This window comes from Equus asinus, chromosome 20 (assembly GCF_041296235.1).
Source record: "Equus asinus isolate D_3611 breed Donkey chromosome 20, EquAss-T2T_v2, whole genome shotgun sequence".
Taxonomy (NCBI): Eukaryota; Metazoa; Chordata; class Mammalia; order Perissodactyla; family Equidae; genus Equus; species Equus asinus.
In genome coordinates this window covers 97039097-97059839 of record NC_091809.1, presented here as the reverse complement: position 1 = coordinate 97059839, position 20743 = coordinate 97039097, and the positions used below count along the sequence as shown (strand labels likewise).

Below are 20743 nucleotides of genomic sequence, written 5' to 3'. Positions count from 1 at the left end.
CTATTTGGTACTTTCTTATATTTTCCATCTCTTAAAATTCTCACTGTGTTCATTCCTTCTTCTCCCCAGTTCAGTGAGCATCTTTATGACCATTACTATGAACTTTTTATCAGGTAAATTGTTTGTTTCTGTTTAATTAAGTGTTTTTTTCTTCTGAGGTTTTTATCTTGTTCTTTCATTTGGAACATATTCCTGTGTTTCTTTATTTTGCTTGATTCTCTGTATTGGTTTCTATACAGTAGATGAAGCAACCACCTTTCCCAGTCTTGAAAGAGTGGCCTCATGTAGGAGATAAATCTTGTTGTTGAACCCTGCCCCAGCTCTTTGCTGTCTCTCACATCCTTGTACTTGTCCAAGCAGCCTGTGATATCTTTGATAGCTCCCACTAGTTGAAGATGTGCTGAGACCTGTCAGTGTCCCTAAAGGGAAGATCTCAGCACCTAGATTCTAGCTGATTGGAAGGTAGGCCCTAAGGCTGCAGCTTATAAAAGTATGAAAATGTATACAGTCCTGTGGGACCACAAGTGTAAGCCTTGCTGGCCACACCAAATCCATGTGATCTGGTGGTGTCCCCTGGGTGACAGCCACAAAAACCAGGTCACCAGACATAAAACTGGGGCACCAGACTCATGTAAAGCTCTCCTCCATCTAGAGATGGAGCATGGCAGAGGGAGAGCTCTCTCTAGAGTGTTCCAGCAGGCTCCTAGATGTGTGTGTTGAGTTAGATACCTGCCCCTCAGGCCATGCTTTAGTATAAGCAGGTGAGCCTCCTTCACTTTTAGTCTGGGCATGACTGGCTGCTTCTGAGGTGGGTCCTGGGGTATATGGGTCCAAGCACGTGGGCCCTTTAAGAGTTGGTCCTCGGATCACTTTATTCTTTATCCTCTGCACAGTAATACACAAGTGCTTCGGGTTACGCCCCTCCTCATTTCAGGGGAAGTGCTCTTGAATCACTAGCTAAATCATTTCTATCATTTCTATCCCACAGGTTCGTTGACTTAACTAAAATATACATCAGTCTCTCCAATCTACTCAAACTGTGTGTTTTTGAAAATCATATATTCAAGGGAGGCAGTATCAGGGAGTAATTAAGATGGGGGGCTCTTGGGTCAGATTGCCTTGGCTTAAAGCTAAGCTCAATACCTTAACAAATGTGTAGAGTTGGAAAAGTTACTCAACTTCTCCATGCCTCAGTAAAATGAGTTAAGAAAAATATCCAATAGGTAGAGTTGTTATGCAGTGAAATGAAAAAAAAGGGTAAGTTTCTTTGAACAGTGTATAGCACATATTAAACACTCAATAAATGTTATCTCTTTATTAGTCTATTTGTCTTGCATCTTCCTGAGTCATGAGGAACTGAGTCAGGTGAGTCTTTTATGGTTCAGGATTGAGGAAATTCCTCATTCGAAACGGATAAAAAACACCATCTGGGCTTTCATTTTGTTTAAATAAAAGAAAAAACTCTGACTCTCCACCCCCACCACAAGGAGGTCTGATATTTCAATTTCTATATTCTATATTCTTAGACTTCCCCTCCCCCCACTGCCCTCACCAAAAGCAAGGTGAAGCCTAAATAAAGTACTCATTTCATCAGCATAGCTGCAATCCCAGTGCTAATCACAGCATTTCTTGGCTGTAACTCCATATTTCCATAAAAATGGACAGAGACCATGATGACAGCCAATATTTATTAAGCACAATTATGTACAGCATCTACTATGTACTGGGCACAGTTCTAGTGCTTTACATGTATGATTTCACATCGTCATAAAAACAATCCCACGAAAAAACTAAGGTTACCTACTTTGTCCAAGACCGCTCTGCTGCTAAATGGTGGAGCCTAGACTGCTACACTTCTGCTCTCTCCAAAAATCTGCTACCTCTGCCATAGTGTGGAGTGTTTTACAAATCAAATAAAAATCAGAAAGTACCAGCTCCTTTAACTAGAGCTCTCCATTGCTGATGGGAGTGTAAATTGATATCACACCTTTGGAAAACAACCTGGCATTATATACTAAAGTTGAATGTAATATGCACTCTATGTCTCAGCAATTCCATTCTATTTCTAGATATGATCCCTGGAGCAGCAGTTCTCAAACTTTTTGGGTCTCAGGTCCCTATTACACTCTTAAAGGTTGTTAAGAACCCCAAAGAGTTTTTGTTTATAAAGGCTATGTCTATCAATATTTCTTATATTAGAAATTATAACTGAGACGTTTTAAGAACTTTTACTTGTTTTTTTTTTTTTAAAGATTGGCACCTGAACTAACAACTATTGCCAATCTTCTTTTTTTTCCTGGTTTTTCTCCCCAAATCCCCCCAGTACATAGCTGTATATTTTAGTTATGGGTCCTTCTAGTTGTGGTGTGTGGGACACTGCCTCAACATGGACTAATAAGCAGTGCCGTGTCCCCGCCCAGGACCCGAACCAGCAAAACCCTGGGCGGCTGAAGCAGAGTGTGCGAACTTAACCACTTGGCCACAGGGCCGGCCCCAGAACTTTTACTTTTAATTCACTTAAAATAACAATAATGGGGCTGGCCCCGTGGCCGAGTTGTTAAGTTCGCGCGCTCCGCTGCAGGCGGCCCAGTGTTTCGTTGGTTCGAATCCTGGACGCGGACATGGCACTGCTAGTCAAACCACGCTGAGGCAGCGTCCCACATGCCACAACTAGAAGGACCCACAACAAAGAATATACAACCATGTATGGGGGTGCTTTGGGGAGAAAAAGGAAAAAAAATAAAATCTTAAAAAAAAATAACAATAATAATCACATTACATGTTAGCAGATATAACATATTTTTATGAAGAATAGCTATATTTTCCAATACAAAATAATGAGATGAGTGGTATTGTTTTACATTTTTACAAATCTCTTTTATACTTGGCTTGAAGAAAAACAGCTGGTTTCTCATCTGCTTTTGCACTCAGTTGATTGTGATATAGGGCTTTCGTTGAAGTATTTGAAGAAGAACTGGTCTCACACAGATATATACAGATCTTCCTCAGCTTACAATGGGGTTCATCTGGATAAACGCGTCGTAAGTTGAAAATATCTTAAGTCAAAAGTGCATTTAATACATCTAAGCTACTGAACATCACAGCTTAGCCTAGCCTAGCTTAAACATGCTTAGAACACTTACATTAGCCTATAGTTGGGCAAAATCATCGAACACAAAGCCTATTCTATAAAAAATGTTGAATGTCTTTCATGTAATTTATTTAATACTATACTGAAAGTGAAAAACAGAATGGTTGTACAGGTACAGAATGCTTGTAAGTGTATCCGTTGTTTATACTAATGATCACACTGCTGACAGGGAGATGCAGCTCACTGCCACTGTCCATCAGAGAGGAAGGATTGTACTGCATATCACCAACCTGGGAAAAGATCAAAATTTAAAATTTGACGTACAGTTTCTACTGAATGCATATCACTTTTGCACCATGGTAAAGTCAAAAAATCATAAGTTGAAACATCATAATTCAGTGACCATCTGTAGTTGGGAAATGGAGCATTTTGTGGACCTCCTGAAAGGGCCTCAGGGACCCCCTCAGGGAGTCTTCACACCATACTTTAAAAATTGCTGCCCTTTTGGGGCCAGCCCCATGGTCAAGTGGTTAAGTTTGCATGTTCTGTTTCAGCGGCCTGGGGTTTGCCAATTCAGATCCTGGGCATGGACCTACACACAGCTCATCAAGTGATGCTGTGGTGGCATCCCACATAGAAGACTAGAATGACTTACAACTAGGTTACACCACTATGCACTGGGGCTTTGGGGAGGAAAAAAAAGGAAGACGATTGGCAACAGATGTTAGCTCATGGCCAATCTTCCTCACCAAGAAAAGCAGCAACAAATATCTTTTTAAAAAATATTTGAGGAGAGTTCATTATAATAAAACTGACAAGAAAATTTGGTTATTTCTGTGACATACATTTTAAAATTATGACTGATACGTTATACCAGGACATATCAGATTTTTAGAAATTTTATACAAATATACCATAAGGAAAGTTTAGCATCACTTCTTGTTTGAAAATGCTTTCCATGCAATTTAACATACCAAATAAGCTTAATTAGTTTAATATCTTCCTTTCATAAGGAGAGAGGACATATCTTTTGAGATGTTCCGAGGACCATCTAGAAAATCCCAAAGTTAGTTTGAGGTCAACAAGACTTCATTTAGAATTTGATTTGGGAGAAGCTTGTTAAAAATACCAAAAGATTTAAAACACTTGGTTAAATAGGATTATAGGTCACTGTGAAACAATAGTTAGTTATTAATTTAACCAAAGTGACAAACACTTCAAAGGTAAATACAGAAAAGTTATATAGTTGCAAAAAACTTAGCTCTTTTAGTAGAGAAGATTCAGTTTATTAAATAATCAAAGACTTGATAAAGACAACATGGAGCACAGGAAATTATTTTGATAAAACACAGAATCTTTGTTTTCTAGGCAGCTTACTCAAAAGGTAAAGAAAAATTCCTCACATTCCCATCAAGAATAGACCAAGGGCCAGCCCGGTGGTACAGTGGTTAAGTTTGCATGTTCCACTTCGGCAGCCCAGGGTTTGCCAGTTTGGATCCTGGGTGCAGACCTATACACCGCTTGTCAAGCCATGCTGTGGCAGGCACCCCACATATAAAGTAGGGAAAGATGGGCACGGATGTTAGCTCAGGGCCTGTCTTCCTCAGCAAAAAGAGGAGGATTGGCAGCAGATGTTAGTTCAGGGCTAATCTTCCTCAAAAAAGAAGAATAGACCAATAGTCCAAGAAAACTTTGTGCTTTTATCAGATAAAAGGAAATTGTTTCAGTTTTACATAAATATATTATTGATGTTAAAATTTATTTTTCTTTAAGCCAATTAAATAGAACTCTTAGAAAATAATTTTGGCAATGCCCTCTGGAGCTAGAAAAGCATCACATAGACATAATATACATCCATATACACACTTAAACATACAGACTGGAAACAAATAGAGAGCCCATAGCTTTCATTCCAAAACACGTGAACACTCCAAATTCCGCAAGAGGCAATACAGTGTAGTTGTGAAATCACAGACTAACACCAGACTGCCTAGATGCAAATCAGCTCCCCTACTAACTCATAGGATTTTGAGCAAGTTACTTACCTTCTCTGTACCTCAATGTCCTCCTTATTGGAATGGGGATAATATAAGATATACATCATAGAGTTGTTATGAAGATTAAACAAGTTTATCTATACAAAGTACTAGAAGGGTTCCTAGCTATTTGAGTTGTACTCATGGGATTTTAATTTCTGGAGGTGACTGAATGATGACATGGAGAGGCTAATGCCATTGAAAGAAGTCTTTATGACTTACATTTTCTGAGAGGAGGAGGCACACCACATAACGCAGGGCCACAGGGGAAGCACCATTGTTGATCAGGAGGCAGAAAAGAGTGAGGGGGGAAACCTGACCCGGAGCTTTTTATGTTTTCCATGGGAAAGGCAAGGCAGGGCAGGGGAACTGCTTAGAGATTTGCTAGTTTGAATAATTCTGGTGGGCTCTGGGCTATAGGGGTGGTCTCTAGTTGTCTGGTACCTGGCCCTGGGTGATTTACGGCAGGGGAAATATTGGCTTGGTGTGGGAAAGTTTCATAAAGGAGGTGGTTGGGGGTATGGACTTGAGATTGGTTAGTTTGTGTATGAAAAGCATGCTTTCAGGCAAGTTGGGAATTAGCTAGCTCTGAGAGGGGCAGTCTCTCCTCAGCCAGTTAGGCCCCTCAAGATGTCAAAACATCATAAAATATTAAAAATATGGTTAATACACTAGCCCATGGAAAGTGCTGCCTAGGTGTTAGCTACTCTTCTGCCGCAGATACTGAGCCTTGTAAGAAGTTAAATACGAGAAGATTTCAGATGAAGCTCAGTGTGAAAGTTTGAGTTGCTTTTGCTTTACAGGTGGCAGAAAGCTAGGAAGCTTAGAAAAACTCCTGCCCAGAATTTTTCTGTTGGTTTGTGTCTCCCCTGGTTCTGGCAAGCTCTACTCCAACTCTAGTTCCTGACACCGTCCTGTTGATGTAGTGAACAACTGCTTGAGCTAAAGATGATACCTCTTTGTGTCTGCTCACCTTTTGGTTTTCATGGAAACCAACGTGGGGATATGCTAGACTACATTCTTGCTTGACAATGGCACTAAAGCCTTTATGACGCAAATCAGCAAGCTTTAAATAAGATAATACTAAACTAGTGCCACCAACCCAGACTAACCAAAGACTGAAAAGTGTAGAGGTGGGTGTGAACAAAACACGTTAATAGTGTACAGTATCCGGGAGATGTGGTGGAGCTGTAGGAATACAATCCTGAGGTAATGGTTATATCGGTTCTTGCGACACCTTCTGAAAAGCCTTCAACCTTGATCAACAGCTCATTTTATTTGGCCCAGCTTTTAGGGCCTAACTTGCTTTGTAGGTTGGTACATGCCTTGCAAATTAAAGCTCTCACTAGGTCGTCCTTGACCTCATGAACAAGAAGTTTTTGTTTTGTTTTGTTTTGTTTTGTTTTTTAAGGTAGAAATGCAGATATTTTCTTTATTGTAAAGACAGCAGTTACAAAAGAGAAGTAATAAATATGATGTTAGGAATTACTTTTCAAAATACAACCAACCCCTGCATTCATGAGCAATCCCAAGAACTCACAACATACAAAAATTTGCGCTGGGAGTGGGAACACCTTCACCCCAACGCCTGGGAGCAGACGTTGGAAACTCGCTAGATGATGAGGGTAGTCATGACTCGGGGGATTTTGAAAGGCTCTGCATTTGTCCCTTGGGAGTGTCAGGGATCTACTGTAATATAATTTGCATAGAATCATGTAGAACAGAAATTCTTCTATTCATTAATATTACTTCTAAGTATTCTTTCATTCTTACAGTTAAGTAGCACAGTGTTTAAGAGTAGAAAAAAAGGCTGAAAAGGGAAGATATGAATGGAGGGGGATGAAGAGGGTAGAGGATATGGGGGTTGCTAAGAGGACAGGAGAAAGGTGATGGGAAGAAACAGAACTTCCCATCTTTTCTCTATTGTGTGTCATCTCGGTGGCATGCCACGCCCCCTGTTGGAGAGAGGGCAGTGGTCCAGCCTGGCTCCCCTTAAACCTCACCATCATCAAAGGACAGAAGAAGATGCAAAAGCAATTGACAGAACCAGGCTAAGCATGAGAATAAGGAAACTGAATGAGAAACAAAGAGGAGGCAGATGTGCCAGAGAGAGGTGCAGAGAATAATTACCCAAGGACACAGGCAGCATTTAGCATCATAGCCCTCCAGGGACTATCTTCTCTGAGGACCACCAAAGAAGGAAGTATCTGTACAAATTATCCCAGCAGGCCACTCTTCAACGTGGAATGGTAAAGGGCCAAGGCACAAGTAGAGGGTGCCAAGTAGAGGCACGTTCTGGCTACAGAGAAGGACAGAGGCAGGTGGGCAGGAGAGAGAGGCGAGGGGGCTGTTGGCTCATCCTAGGACCGTCAGGGAGGGGCTCCCACTCTGGGATGAGAGCCATCTCCTGTCACCCCTATGAGGCTAAGGAGTTTGCATTGGGCAGTGGGTGCGGAGGCTGGTTAGGGTGACGGGTCAGCAGGAGTGAGGATGCCTGGCCAGCTCTCGCAGCTGGGGCATCCGTGAGGCACAGCTGTGGACGGAGGTCAAGGTTGCCTGACTATGCACTGAAAGCAGCCTTGAGTTCTCAGAAGGCCGCCTGGAGGAGCCTCCTCTTCTCTTCCTCCTGCTTCCTCTCATCTTGTTCGGCTTTTAGCTCAGCTTCAAACTTACTGGCAGAGGACAAGGCTTGGACCTTGGCTTCAAAGAAGTCCTTGGCACCTTTGTCGCCCTCCAGGGCAACATTGATTTCGGAGAGCTTCGCCAGCGCCATCAGCCCGCTATCCTCCTGGAGCTCCCCTGCTGCGGCCTTGTGGAATATGAGCAAGAACTCACGGAAGCTGAGTTTGCCGTCAAAGTCTTCGTCCACCTCCTTGATCATGCTCTTCAGGCCCAGGTGGGTCTGGGGAGCCTCCAGCTTCTCCATCATCAGCTTCAGTTCCATCAGGTCGATGAAGTTGTCCTGTCCAGCATCGTACAGTTTGAACATGTTCTCCAGGTCCTTGATGAGGCGGCGGCTGAACTCTGGGAACTCAGTGTCGGGGTTGAAGACCTTGCAGCGGCAGGGCCATGCCACGCCCTCGTTGATGTCCAGCCATCGGCTCAGCTTTGCGCTCAGCTTGGCATCGGTGCTGGCCAGGGGTACACAGGCGGCCAGTTTGGGCTCTGGCTCCGGGGCCGCCACGGCGTGGGGCGCAGGCTGGGGGCCGCCCTCCCAGAAGTTTTATAAGCAGTTGAACAAGTGGTCAAAGTGGAATGGAGATGAATAGATTAATTTGAGAATTTTTTCAAAAGGTACCTGTCGGGGGTGGCCCCATGACGTAGTGGTTAAGTCCAGCATGCTCCACTTCGGCGGTCCGGGTTCATGGGTTCTGATCTCAGGCCCAGACCTATACCACTCTTCAAGCCATGCTGTGGCAGCAACTTGCATACAAAATAGAGCTAATAGGGCTAATCTTCCTCAAGGAAAAAAAAAAAAGAGGAAGATTGGCAACAGATGTTGGCTCAGAGTGAATCTTCCTCACCAAAAAAAAAACCCAACAAAATACCTACAGGACTTTATGGCAAGTGATTAGATGTAAAAAATGAAGGGGTGGGAGACTGAAATCTAATGACCATGGGAAATAGTTGTTACCACTAAGAAATGGAGTTGAAGGGAAACTAACCTAGAGAGCTAAGCGAGTCCATACCCAGACATACTGTACTGGAGGTGATGTGATATACAAATAAATGTACTCTCTATGCAGGAGGAAGCATGAGCCTAGATGAGAAGATAACGGGATAGGAATGGTTGTGAAACCAGTGAGCAAAAACTAGGGTAGCATAGGGTATGGCCCTGGGGTGTGGTGGGAAGAAAGAGGAGAGTAGTGGAGAAACGGAGACAAGGTGTTCAAAAGTAGGAGATCCAGCATGGTATAATACCTGGACAGAGCTCACAGGACAAAGTTCACAAAGCAGAGAGCAGGCAATTGTGTCTAACGCAGTATAGAAGTTACATGAGACAAAGGAAAACGGACCATTGGATGTGGCAACACAGGAAGCCGTGGTGAGAACAGTATGAGTGGTGAGGTAAGGAAGCCACATCTTAACAACTAAAGAAACACTTTATCTGGGTCGGATACAGTGATTATATAGCTCACTTAAGGAGCTACACAATGAAGAGATGGGCTGAACCCACAGAAGCTACCCTGTGTATCCCTTCTGCTTTAAGAGCATTAAATTTGATTTGATTTGATTCACAGATAGTCTCTTTTGGAAAAGAAATTCCATACTAATGTGCGAATTTTTCAATTGAACTTCAAGATTAACACCAAAGTCCAGGGCTGGCCCCGTGGCCGAGTTGTTAAGTTCGCATGCTCTGCTGCAGGCGCCCCAGTATTTCATTGGTTCGAATCCTGGGCGCGGACATGGCACTGCTCATCAAACCACACTGAGGCAGCGTCTCACATGCCACAACGAGAAGGACCCACAACGAAGAATATACAGCTATCTAATGGGGGGCTTTGGGAAGAAAAAGGGAAAAAATAAAGTCTTTAAAAAAAAAACACCAAAGTCATTGAGAAACGTAAGGAAGTTATTTTAGAGAATATTTTTATTGAACATACTTGTTCAGCACTCTGTTATTAAGCAAAAAAAGAAGAATCTGTCTGCCATCTTAATAACATTTATCCTCTACAGCAAAAATATCACTTGTGCATCTGAAAAGGATAAAAAGAATGTTACTCTTATATGTATAATATTATTTGTCATGAGGATAATATGAAAAAAATAGACTTTCACAAAGTTAAAAGTTTCTGCTATGATTTTCAACTACTGCTCTCTAAACAGCAACTTCATAGAATTTCATAATGCAAGTGAACAATAACAATAAATATGTGTATAATTCTCAATATTCATGTTGAAATGTTGTGTTATGATCAGTTATGAGGTATCTTACAGGTAATCTATTATTAAGAAAAGTTAGTGCCAATCTTTCATCACAGCTGACTAATTTGCAGAAATTGACAAACTGATCCTAAAATTCATATGGAAATTCAAGGGACACAGGCTAGCCAAACAATCTAAAACAGTCTTGAAAAAGAAGAATAAATTTGGAGGACTCAAGTTCCCCAATTTCAAAACTTACTACAAAGCTATACTAATCAAGACAGCGTGGTAGTGGCATAAGGATAGATGAATGGAATAGAATTAAGATCCAGAAATAACCCCTCACATTTTATGCTCAGTTGATTTGCATCAAAGGTGCCAAGACAATTCAATTGGAAAAGAATACTTTTTCAACAAATGGTGCTGGGACAACTGGATATCCATATGCAAAAGAGTGGATTTGGACCCTTATCTGACACCATTTGAAAATCAACTAAAAATGAATCAAATACCTAAATCTAAACATTAAAATTATAAAACTCTAAGAAAAAAATATAGGTGTAAATCATGGCCTTGGATTAAGTTATTGTTTCTTAAATATGAGACCAAAAGCAGAAGCAGGCAAGGAAAAAATAGATTAATCAGACTTCATCACAATTAAAAATGTTTGTGCTTCAAAGGACACCACTGAGAAAATGAAAGACAATGCACATAATGAAAGAAAATATTTGAAAATCATATGTTGGATAACAGACTAGAATCCAGAATATACACAGAACACTTTCAGCTCAATCATAGAAAGACAAATAACTCAACTAAAATATGGGCAAAGGATAGACATTTCTCCATCAGAAGATGAAAAATTTTTACAAAAGTCTAGAAGATGGAAGATAAACAAGGATGTGTTACTAGATGAGATAACAAAGGAATCTGCAGCCTAAACTAAGGGGGCTGCTATATAGCCAGGAGGGAGATGGGCCTGGCAAACTCAGACGGTCCTTAGAGTCTGAGTCAGCAGATACGACTGAGAGCAGGAAGGGGAACTGCTGCTGAAAACAGGGAATTCATCTGAGGTTTAAACACATGTGCAAAGGTAGCAGGTCGCATGATACCCACCCTCCTCCCCAACAACCCGGGATGGGGGTTGGAGGAAAGAAAGACTCTTCTCTAAAAGATTAAACATCTTCCATTCACTCATCTGGTAGAGGTTTATGTAGCATGTGCTCTTTGTGCCCAAAGCCACATCTCCTCAGCCCAGCTTGGGTTTTGGTAGCAGTTATGGTGGACAGTCCCATGCACAAGTTCTCCCACGTCTGGCTCTCCCTGTGGCTTGGTGTCCAGCCTCAGAGGTTTTCCTGAAGCCAAGGAAGATTTATCATCCATCCATAGGGTAGTCCAGAAACATTCCTGGGAGCAAGCCTCAATGAGGGATGGGAATCAGTGAAAAGATGCTCTAGCCTGCCATCCTTCAGAGGGACGATTCGGAGGCCCATTTCGTGTGGTTCTTCTTTTTTTTTTTTTTCCTGCTTTTTTCTCTCCAAATCCCCCCAGTACATAGTTATATATTTTAGTTGTGGGTCTTTCTAGTTGTGGCATGTGGGACGCCACCTCAACATGGCCTAATGAGTGGTGCCATGTCCGCGCCCAGGATCCGAACCCTGGGCTGCCGAAGCAGAGCCCATGAACTTAACCGCTCGGCCACGGGGCAGGCCCCTGTGTGGTTCTTTAGGGGGTGCTAAGGGGGATTGAACTCCAATTGTTCACACAGTTACTAGCTTAACAACACATCCTTTATCGGCAATTTCTCACTATCTGTCTCATTCTCTTTATTCCCTCACTCCTGCTTCCTGATATTACCTGCTACACCCAAGTCCTTGTTGCAGACTTTGTTTTGTGAGAAATTTAAACTAAAATAGTTGTCAACCAAATTAACTTTCACACATGTTATGTGTGATATAATGTAAAAATCTTTGGGGACTCTGATAATGAAACTGGCAAATAGTTAGCCATTGATGATTAAGTAGCTAGGAACTAAAGTATTTTTTCCTTTTTGCAATTACTGATTATATCTTTTAGCTGTTTAACACACCCATTGTTTACTACGCTGTTTAGGCAATATGCTATCTGACTCCCGCTAGGTTCCTATAGATAAGATCTCCCTGGAGCCTGGGTTGCTATAGTAGTGAGCGTTTGAGCTGTTCTTCGGGAATTAGAACACCTTTGTCCACTCCAGGCCGGTTAAGACCACGAACCCATCAACCCATTGTCCATGCAGATGTCCAATAGGCAACCTTTTGACGTCAAGTGGCTAAAAACTCCACCTCCAGATCGTGTTAACACCGCCATTTTGTGAGCATGTGTCCTATGAAGAGGCATGGAGTCTTACCATGCTTCTGTGGATCATCAATTACCTCACCTCTCCTCACCTCCACTCACCTATCTCCACATTTCAGACCACCTTGCCCCCCATCCCATAAATATCCCTGAGTCCCTATTTTCAATGAAGTGGATTTGAGATTCATGCTCTCACTTCCTCACATGGCTGCCTTGTGATTAAACTCTCTCTCTGCTGCAATCTTGTTGTCTCGGTGTTTGGCTTTCCGGGTGACGGGCAAAAACAAACCTGGTGTGGCAACAATAAGAGGACTTGTGTTAGAAGGCTGACTGTCTTTAAGCACTAACATGGGGATTTATCCAGTTTGCTTTGAGGAAACTGACTCCTCCAGGCTTTCCCAGTACCACAGCAGTACCAGGAATGTGATACTGTTTTTAATTTTCTTTGTCAAATTAAATCTTATGCCAAGGTGAGTGATAAGCTCAATATCAGTCATTCTTCATGGCTCCCTTCTCTTTCTTTGGGTTTTATCAAGATTCCGGAGCTTATTCAGCTCTAGGATAAACAGGGGAGAGACCTCTGGCCTTCTGTCTGTTATGATCATTACTGAAGACATGCTCAAGGCTCAGTCTCTTTTAGTCCATGAGTTTTGCCACAGGACCATCTCTCATTAGACTGTCCTAGACCACCATTCAGTTGTGCCCACTCGGCCACAGGGAACTTTGCCACAGGTACTCAGGGTGCTGCCCTGTCTTAATGCAGCCACCTGTATCTTCCCAGTGCACTACATTTGAGTAGTTTTAATTTCTACCACTAAAAGAAATCCACTACTTTCCTACTTCTCCACTGATTCTCTCCCACTTTTTCTTAATCTACCTCTCCAGGGACCAGATTTTTCACTCCTCTGATACTTGAAAAACATCCAGGCTTCCTTTTCCCACTACTTTCTTTAATAATGGGCTTAACGGCTTATTAAGAAGCTTTAGATATTTGAAACAGTGAAAACCCAACCTTAACATCATGAAAGGGTATTTTCTGGGGATAAGATGCTTTCAGTCTTTAGAAAAGTAGTAGTCTCTCAGGGATACACAGCGTGCTGCTTCTAAGCAACAGAAAATAAATAATAATGTTGAGTGTTTACATCTAGTCTTGCTCCATTTAATTCTCAATAAATCACCCTGTTGCACACTTGTCTTGGTTTAAGTGGCATTGTTAGTGTTTCTGGTTAATGAAAAGGCTAATTGGTCCTTCTTAGCAGAACAAAAATGGTATGAAGCAGTAATGACTAAATGATATGAGCGTATTGGCATTTGGTGCCCCTAGAAGCTTGGTAAGAGAAGCTTTCTGAAACAATTAGGAGAAGCCTGGTGAAACAATCTAGAGACATTCTCTTACACATATGATGTTAAGTGTTTTGGCAGGATAAAAGGGCTCCGATTTAGTAGAATACCTAAGGAAAGATATCGTGAGTCTGGGCCACACCTTGAGGTCACTTCGTAAGTCAAGGACAGGGAAAGGTTGAGTACATCTGGCATATGGATGTTGCTAGTTTGGTTACTCCGGTCAAGCCTCAGCAGGGAAAGTTAAGGTAAAACTATAGCTTTTCCCCAGGACCGTACCTCATCAAATAGTCCCTCTTAACAGAGAAACTACTGGGAAGTTGCTGCACCTCTTTGAAGTAAGCTTCAGGGGCATCACTTTCTTGACAAGGTCTTCCTTCTTTGCCCTCGTCCACTCCTAACAGGAAGAAGGAGAGAGAGTATTAAACTTGTCAGTGGCATTTATTAATTTAGTAGCTCAGAGGGGCCAGGGATGACTGAAAAAGGGCAGAGGAGAAATAAGAGAATTGCAGTGTTAGGGAGTGCTAGCAGCTGCAAGTGGGACTGAGTCTGGGAGAGTGCACAACTTTATCAGCTCTGCCAGCACAGCACCGAGGGAGGGGGCAGCGCGCTCAGGTGCTCAGCAGCAGGTGATGGTGGTGGGCATGGAAAACTATGCCCGGGCCTCCTGGCTGCCTGACAGCGCAGATCTGAAGCTTCCAAGATGGGAATGAATCAGAGAATATCAGATAAAGTCAAACCAAGGATACTGAGAACTGATGTGGCCCTGCTGTGATTGGTCATTATGGGGAAAGCACACACATGGAGAGTGGAGAGGTGGCATTCTTCCAACTTTATCCTCTGGGACACAGTCCTGGGAGAAGCTTGATGAGAGAAGGGATTCTCAAAGGGAGAGTTTTCAGGAAGACCTTTTCTATTTTCTTGACTTCATTCTGCTGAATGGTTTCATGGCCCACTATTAATGTTTTCATAATTAACTATTTTATTTTTTTATTTCATAAGTTTCATGTTCATTGACAAAAAAGGAGAAAATTATAGATGAGTAAAATGTGTATATAAATACTTACAATAGCTCCTTGGAGTTAAGCACTTTGGTTATATATGCCATCTAAAGTTTTTTGCATACAGATACAGACATTTTTCTAGGGGAGAAAATGATGGTCTCAAACAGCACAAACTATTTTGTGACTTGCTATCCTGAACAACTAGCTAAAAAAAACCAAACAAATAAACAAACAAACAAAAATGTTTATTGTGATTATAGAAAAGACTCTGCAGCTATTTGAAAAGTATCAGAGACCTGCTTGGGCTGGGTTCCTCACAAGACTCCAAAGAATCGAGTGGATCTGGAGGTTTGTAAGGTCAGTTCTGAGACTGAAACAGGAGGTGGAGAGGCATCTCCTCTGTCTTCCCCACCGTCTCCCTCCCCTAGATTTCAAGAGCTGAGTCGTGAAGCTCAGCTCACAGCATTACTCCAGAATGACCTTACCTCTCTCAAAGTCCTAGAGCGCTGGGTCAGGAGAATGGCTGAGAACAGAGGAGCCATCAGACAGGCCGCTCCACTCTTTCATTTCATCTGTAAAACTCTTCCTACCTTATTGAACACAGCTCCCTTGAGCCTATTTCGTTTTTTGTCATGTAAACAGTCTGATTCTATTGTCTCTCCCTCCCGCAGTTTAATTCTTTGCATAGTCCGGAACTAATTTCTTTGAGATTTTCCTTGAGGGATAATGGGAAGGCTCCAGAGCAGCAGCCCAGAAAAATCTGTGTCATGTTTAAGGATTCCCGAGGCTGTCTCTGCATGCTGTTGGCTGGAAGCAGTAGAGTTAGGGTAGTTAAGAGTGTGGCCTTGGGGGCCGATACTGCCTCAGCTCCCATCCTGGCTCTGCTGTTTACTGGTTGTGTGACATAACTAGGACAAGCTATCTTACCTCTCTACCTCAGTCTCCCCATTTTAAAAATGTGAGTGACTATACTAGAACTTACCTCATTAGTCTATTTGTGAGGTTTAAATGAGTTTTTACACATGAAGTGCTCAGAACAGGGCCTGACGGGTGGTGATCTCTCAGTAATAAGTGTTAGCTACTAATATTACCTGAGGTGCCCTCATCTCCCATTTTCCCTCACTCATGAGGACCCCTCCTTCAAACATCCATCTCCTTATCCTCTCCTCCTCTGTCATGTTCAAACTACTCCCTGGAAAGGGGTCATGCATGTTTGTGCTCCGGTTTGAATTCTGAGGGGCATTCGCAGTCTCGCAAGACTCGACCTGACATGACGGACCTAGAGCTGCATGTGGTGCTGACATTTGGAACATTCCTCGCCAAGATCACTCTCAAAGCTGGCTGTCCTCAGCCAGGAGAGAGAATGGCCTTCATGTATGTAAGTGCTGATGCGTTTCTGATGGCTCCACACTATTAAAATCTTAAAATCCATAAAGGATATTCCCTGAGGATCAGATACCACAACAGCCTGCTCACGTGAAGGCTGCTCATTCATTCACAACCCTGTAGATTTCTGGATATTCAGGATCCAGAGGCAGAGTCAGAAGCCTCTTTTCTCTGTTCCTTAACACCGCTTTTTTACCCTTACTCTTCCAACTGTTTGTAAAAATCTCTGTTTTTCATAGTTCATGCCATTTGGCTGTATCACCTTCTAGTCTTCCTTGTTCTGTCATTTCTTGACATCGTAGACACTGCCTCTTGTTCACTGAAGACTCAGGCATAAGCTCATCAGCTGTCCTGTCCACCTTTACTCCTGCCATCAATAGGGGTAACTTTAGAATCTAGAGAGTACCGATTATCCAACACCCTGGCTTTCAGTTTCTTGGTCTCTTTATTTTCAGTGACCTCGCCTCAGCCAGACACTCCCAATGTTATACCCTGGACCTGTCTCAGAATGGAACGACTCATTCTCAGCCACCATCTTCCATTGTTTCTGCTTCTTTGCTTTTCTCCCCATATACTTGCTTTTCAGACTAACTTCTGATTTATTGACACATGTACTTTCTTAGTACCCTCTTGCCTCCTTTTGCCTCAATCCAACTCGCAACCAGTCATTTCTGTTATTCTCTTGACCGTGATCTATATTCCTTTGCCCCTTTGTCCTTTTGGCTCATTTTGGGGAAATACTTGAGTTCCGGGTAAATGAGTTCCAGAATGAAAACTTCAGTCCTATCTGCCTTTACCATGCCTTCCCATGGGCCTCTGAGCATAGCTGGAGAAAGATCACATAGCCAGGCCTACACCTGTCATCCTAAATTCCCGGTCACCAAGTTCAGCTGAGCCTTCAGGGCTTCCCAAGACTTACGGCATCTCTCGAGTCTTACTGTTCCTCTACTCTTTCTGGTGACTATATCTAACTTCCCTCTCCATTTCCAACCTCTCTCTTCCCACCCCTGCTGCCTCATCAATTCTCAGCAGATGAACCTGCCTCTTATATCATTGTGAAAACAGAAACCAACAAACTGGTACTCCTGAAACTCTCTACCACAACATCCTCATACCCATCTGCACGTGCACGCAATTGTTCTGTTTCTTTTGTTATAAGGTAGCAGGTATCCTTCTTCTTACTTAAGGAAGAAGTAAGAAGGCTAATATTTGCTTAAAGGCTAATATTTACTTAAGGCTAATATTTGCATTTTTGCCTTTGACCTCACTCCCCATCTCTTCTGGGTACGCTTGCTTTATTATCCCTCTTTCACTTATATGATCAATAGCTCCCTCTCCCCTAATATATAAAGAGCTCCTTGAAATTGAGAAGAAGAAGGCCAACAACCCAAAGGAGAAATGGATGAAGACATAAACCATAAGACTGTGAGAAGCACGGTTCACTGTAAAAGAAATACAAATTACGTTTAAACGTATGAAAACATGTTCAACCTCTTTTATAATAAGATAAATGCAAAAATAAAAGTGTATCAAAATACCGATGATCACTCATCAGATTACCAAAAATTCAAATGTGTGGTCGCATTTTCTGTTGCTGGAGGTAGGGGCACAGGCACTTTCACAGACTGCCTGGGAGAACAAAATGGGACAAACCCTACGGAAGGCATTTTGACGATAACCGTCAAAATGAAAATGCATTAATCTCCAATACAGAAACTATACTTCTAGAATTTTAGCCTAAAAATACACCTACACATGTGAATTTTCTTCTGTTCGAGGTCATTCAGTGCAGCATTGTTTATAGTAGCAAAAGGTTGGGAACAACCTGTGTCCCTCTATCGGTACTAATCTGGAAAGATATATAGGTCTATTGTGAAGTGAAAAAAATCAAACTGGTATGCTGCTTTTGTGTAAGGAAGGGGGGAGGGATATTAATTTACACTAGTATTTGCTCTTATCTGCCTAAAGAAATAGTGGAGGGGCCGGCCCCAGTTAAGTGCGAACATTCTGCTTCAGCGCCCTGGGGTTCGCAGGTTCAGATCCTGGGTGTGGACACGGCACCACTTGGCAAGCCATGCTGTGGTTGGCATCCCACATGTAAAGTAGAGGAAGATGGGCACGGATATTAGCTCAGGGCCAGTCTTCCTCAGCAAAAAGAGGAGGATTGGCAGCAGATGTTAGCTCAGGGCTAATCTTCCTCAAAAAAAAAAAAAAAAGAAGAGAAATAGTGGAAAGATTCCAAAAAACTAATAGATTGTGGTTACATATAGAAGATAGGGTAGGGAATATAGATTAAGGAAAATAGAAGGACATCTGTGAAAGTAAGACTTCTCAATGTATAATTCTTTAAACCTTTGAACCAAATGAATATATTACTTATTAAAAAATAATTAAACTGAATTTTTAAGTATTTTGATGTCCAATCCAGGTAGCTGCTCCAGATCCTAACCTAATTCTTCTCCTCTTTCTCATTTGCAAATTTTTCTGAGTTGCTTCACTTGCTGTGTCTATTTCTTTTTTTTTTTCGAGGAAGATTAGCCCTGAGCTAACATCTGCCAATCCCCCTCTTTTTGCTGAGGAAGACTGGCCCTGAGCTTACATCCATGCCCATCTTCCTCCACTTCATATGTGGGACGCCTCCCACAGCATGGTTGCCATGCAGTGCCACGTCTCCACCCCGGATGGGAACCAGCAAACCCTGGGCCGCCAAAGCGGAACGTGCACACTTAACCGCTGCGCCACCAGGCTGGCCCCCTGTGTCTGTTTCTTTACCTCCTACTCATTAACGCTTTTCATTCTGGTTTCTGGCCCCATTACACAACCAAATTCTTCTTACTTGTTGTCTCCAGTAACCTTCGTGTTGCTAAATCTGATATCTCTTGCTCATTTTTTCCCTTACATAATCTCTCAGCAGCATTTGACAGACTACTTCCTTTTAGGTGCCTCCTCTTCCCTTGACTTCCATGTCTCCACGCAATCCTAATATTCCTCCCATCTCTCCGGATGCTCTTATCTTTCTTCTATTCCTCTCTTCTCTTGTCCCTCCTTCACCCAAGCACTAAACATTGATTTCCTCAAACCTCTATTGTAAGCCTCTTCTCTCTCCACACTCTTGTCCCGAGGACATTTCAACACAGAACAACAGATTCAGTTGATAACAGGGACCTCCACATTCCTGTTCCCAAATCGCTTCAGGACAGAGGCAGTCTGTTCCTGACAGCTCCTTCTGGCCAAGGACCATGTCTCAAGTGAGACTCAACAGCTGAGTTTCCAGCAGCCGAAAGCTTCTGGCAGTCGGGGAAGCATCCACTGCAGATATATGTATTGTGAATATTGTGAATATGTGATTTGCTTTTCCCTTTCTTTTCAGTGTCTTGATGGATGGCTAGTTTTAATTTTTATGAAGTCCAATTACTCAATTTTTTCTTTTATGTTAAGTGCTTTTTTTTCTGCAAAGATTTAAAGAATTTTATTGTGGTAAAAAAACACATAACATAAAATTTACCATCTTACCCATTTTTAAGTGAGCAGTTTAGTAGTGCTAAGTAATTCACATTGTTGTGAAACAGGTCTTCAGAACTTTTTCATCTTGCAAGTCTCAAACCCTATACCCATTAAACAGCAACTCCTCACTTCCGCCTCCCTCTAGCCTCTGGTACCCACCGTTCTACTTTGTGTCTTTATGAGTTTGACTACTCTGTGTACGTTGTCGACCTTCAACAGATAGACATCCAGTTATTTCTCCAGCAAAAACGGGTTTACTCAGGATTATTGAAGAATTGCAATTTGGAGTCTGTAACCGCAGCAAACCACGTGCCAGCCCCCCAGAAGCAAGGGAGGAGAAGCTCTTTTACAGAGGAGAAGAGGAAATGGGGAGGGCTATCGTAAACAAAGAGCTCGAGGTGTAGTAGCTTTTTATTGGCTTAGTTGTGACAGTCTCTCATTGTCTGAGCTTCTTGCTGCTCAAGAAGAGGAAGCCTTTCTTCTCCCTTTTGGGCTCTGCTGTTGACATAAGGCGTAAGAGCTTCCCCTTTTGGCCTCCTGGCTCCAATTTAATGAGATTTCTGTTTATTAATTTGATGTCATATAAGTGGAATCATAGAGTATTTGTCTTTTTATGACTGGCTTATTTCACTTAGCATAAGGTCCTGAAGATTCATCCATGATGAAGCATGTGCAAAGATTTCCTTCCTTTTTAAGGCTGAATAATATTCCATTGTATGTATATACATTTTGTTTACCCATTCACCTGTCAATGGACCTTTGGTTTGTTTTCACTTCTTGTCTATTGTGAATAGTATCTCTTTGAGACTCTGCTTTAAATTTTTACAGATATATACCCAAAAGTGGGATTGCTGGCTCCTATGCTAGTTCTATTTTTAATTTTTGAGAAACTTCCATACTGCTTTCCATAACAGTTGCACCATTTTACAATCCCACCAACTGTGTACCAACATTCCAATTTCTCCATATCCTCGCCAACTCTTGTTATTTGCTGTTTTGTTTTGTTTTGTTTTGATGGTAGACATCCTAATGGCCCTGAGGTTGTTTAGTGCTTTCTGTGGCTTTTTAAAGAAATATTTACCCCTCCCATGGTTGCAAATATATTCTTCCACATTTCATAGTTTTTGCTTTTACATTTAAGTCTATGATACATCTCAAATTAGTTTTTGTGTGTGGTGTGA

At 42.1% G+C, this 20743-nt stretch overlaps 1 protein-coding gene and 1 long non-coding RNA gene across 2 annotated transcripts in view; one reads left to right on the top strand and one right to left on the bottom strand.

Annotated features, from left to right (window-relative positions):
• Positions 1 to 20743, top strand: part of LOC106833081 (uncharacterized) — a 60895-nt gene that overhangs the window by 36039 nt on the left and 4113 nt on the right. The gene's annotated exons all lie outside the window — the stretch shown is intronic.
• LOC106833082 (EF-hand domain-containing protein D1) lies at positions 7079 to 8230 on the bottom strand. The gene has a single exon (XM_014844131.3). The coding sequence runs from the start codon at positions 8114 to 8116 to the stop codon at positions 7715 to 7717; it is 402 nt and encodes a 133-aa protein (XP_014699617.1). The 5' UTR covers positions 8117 to 8230; the 3' UTR covers positions 7079 to 7714.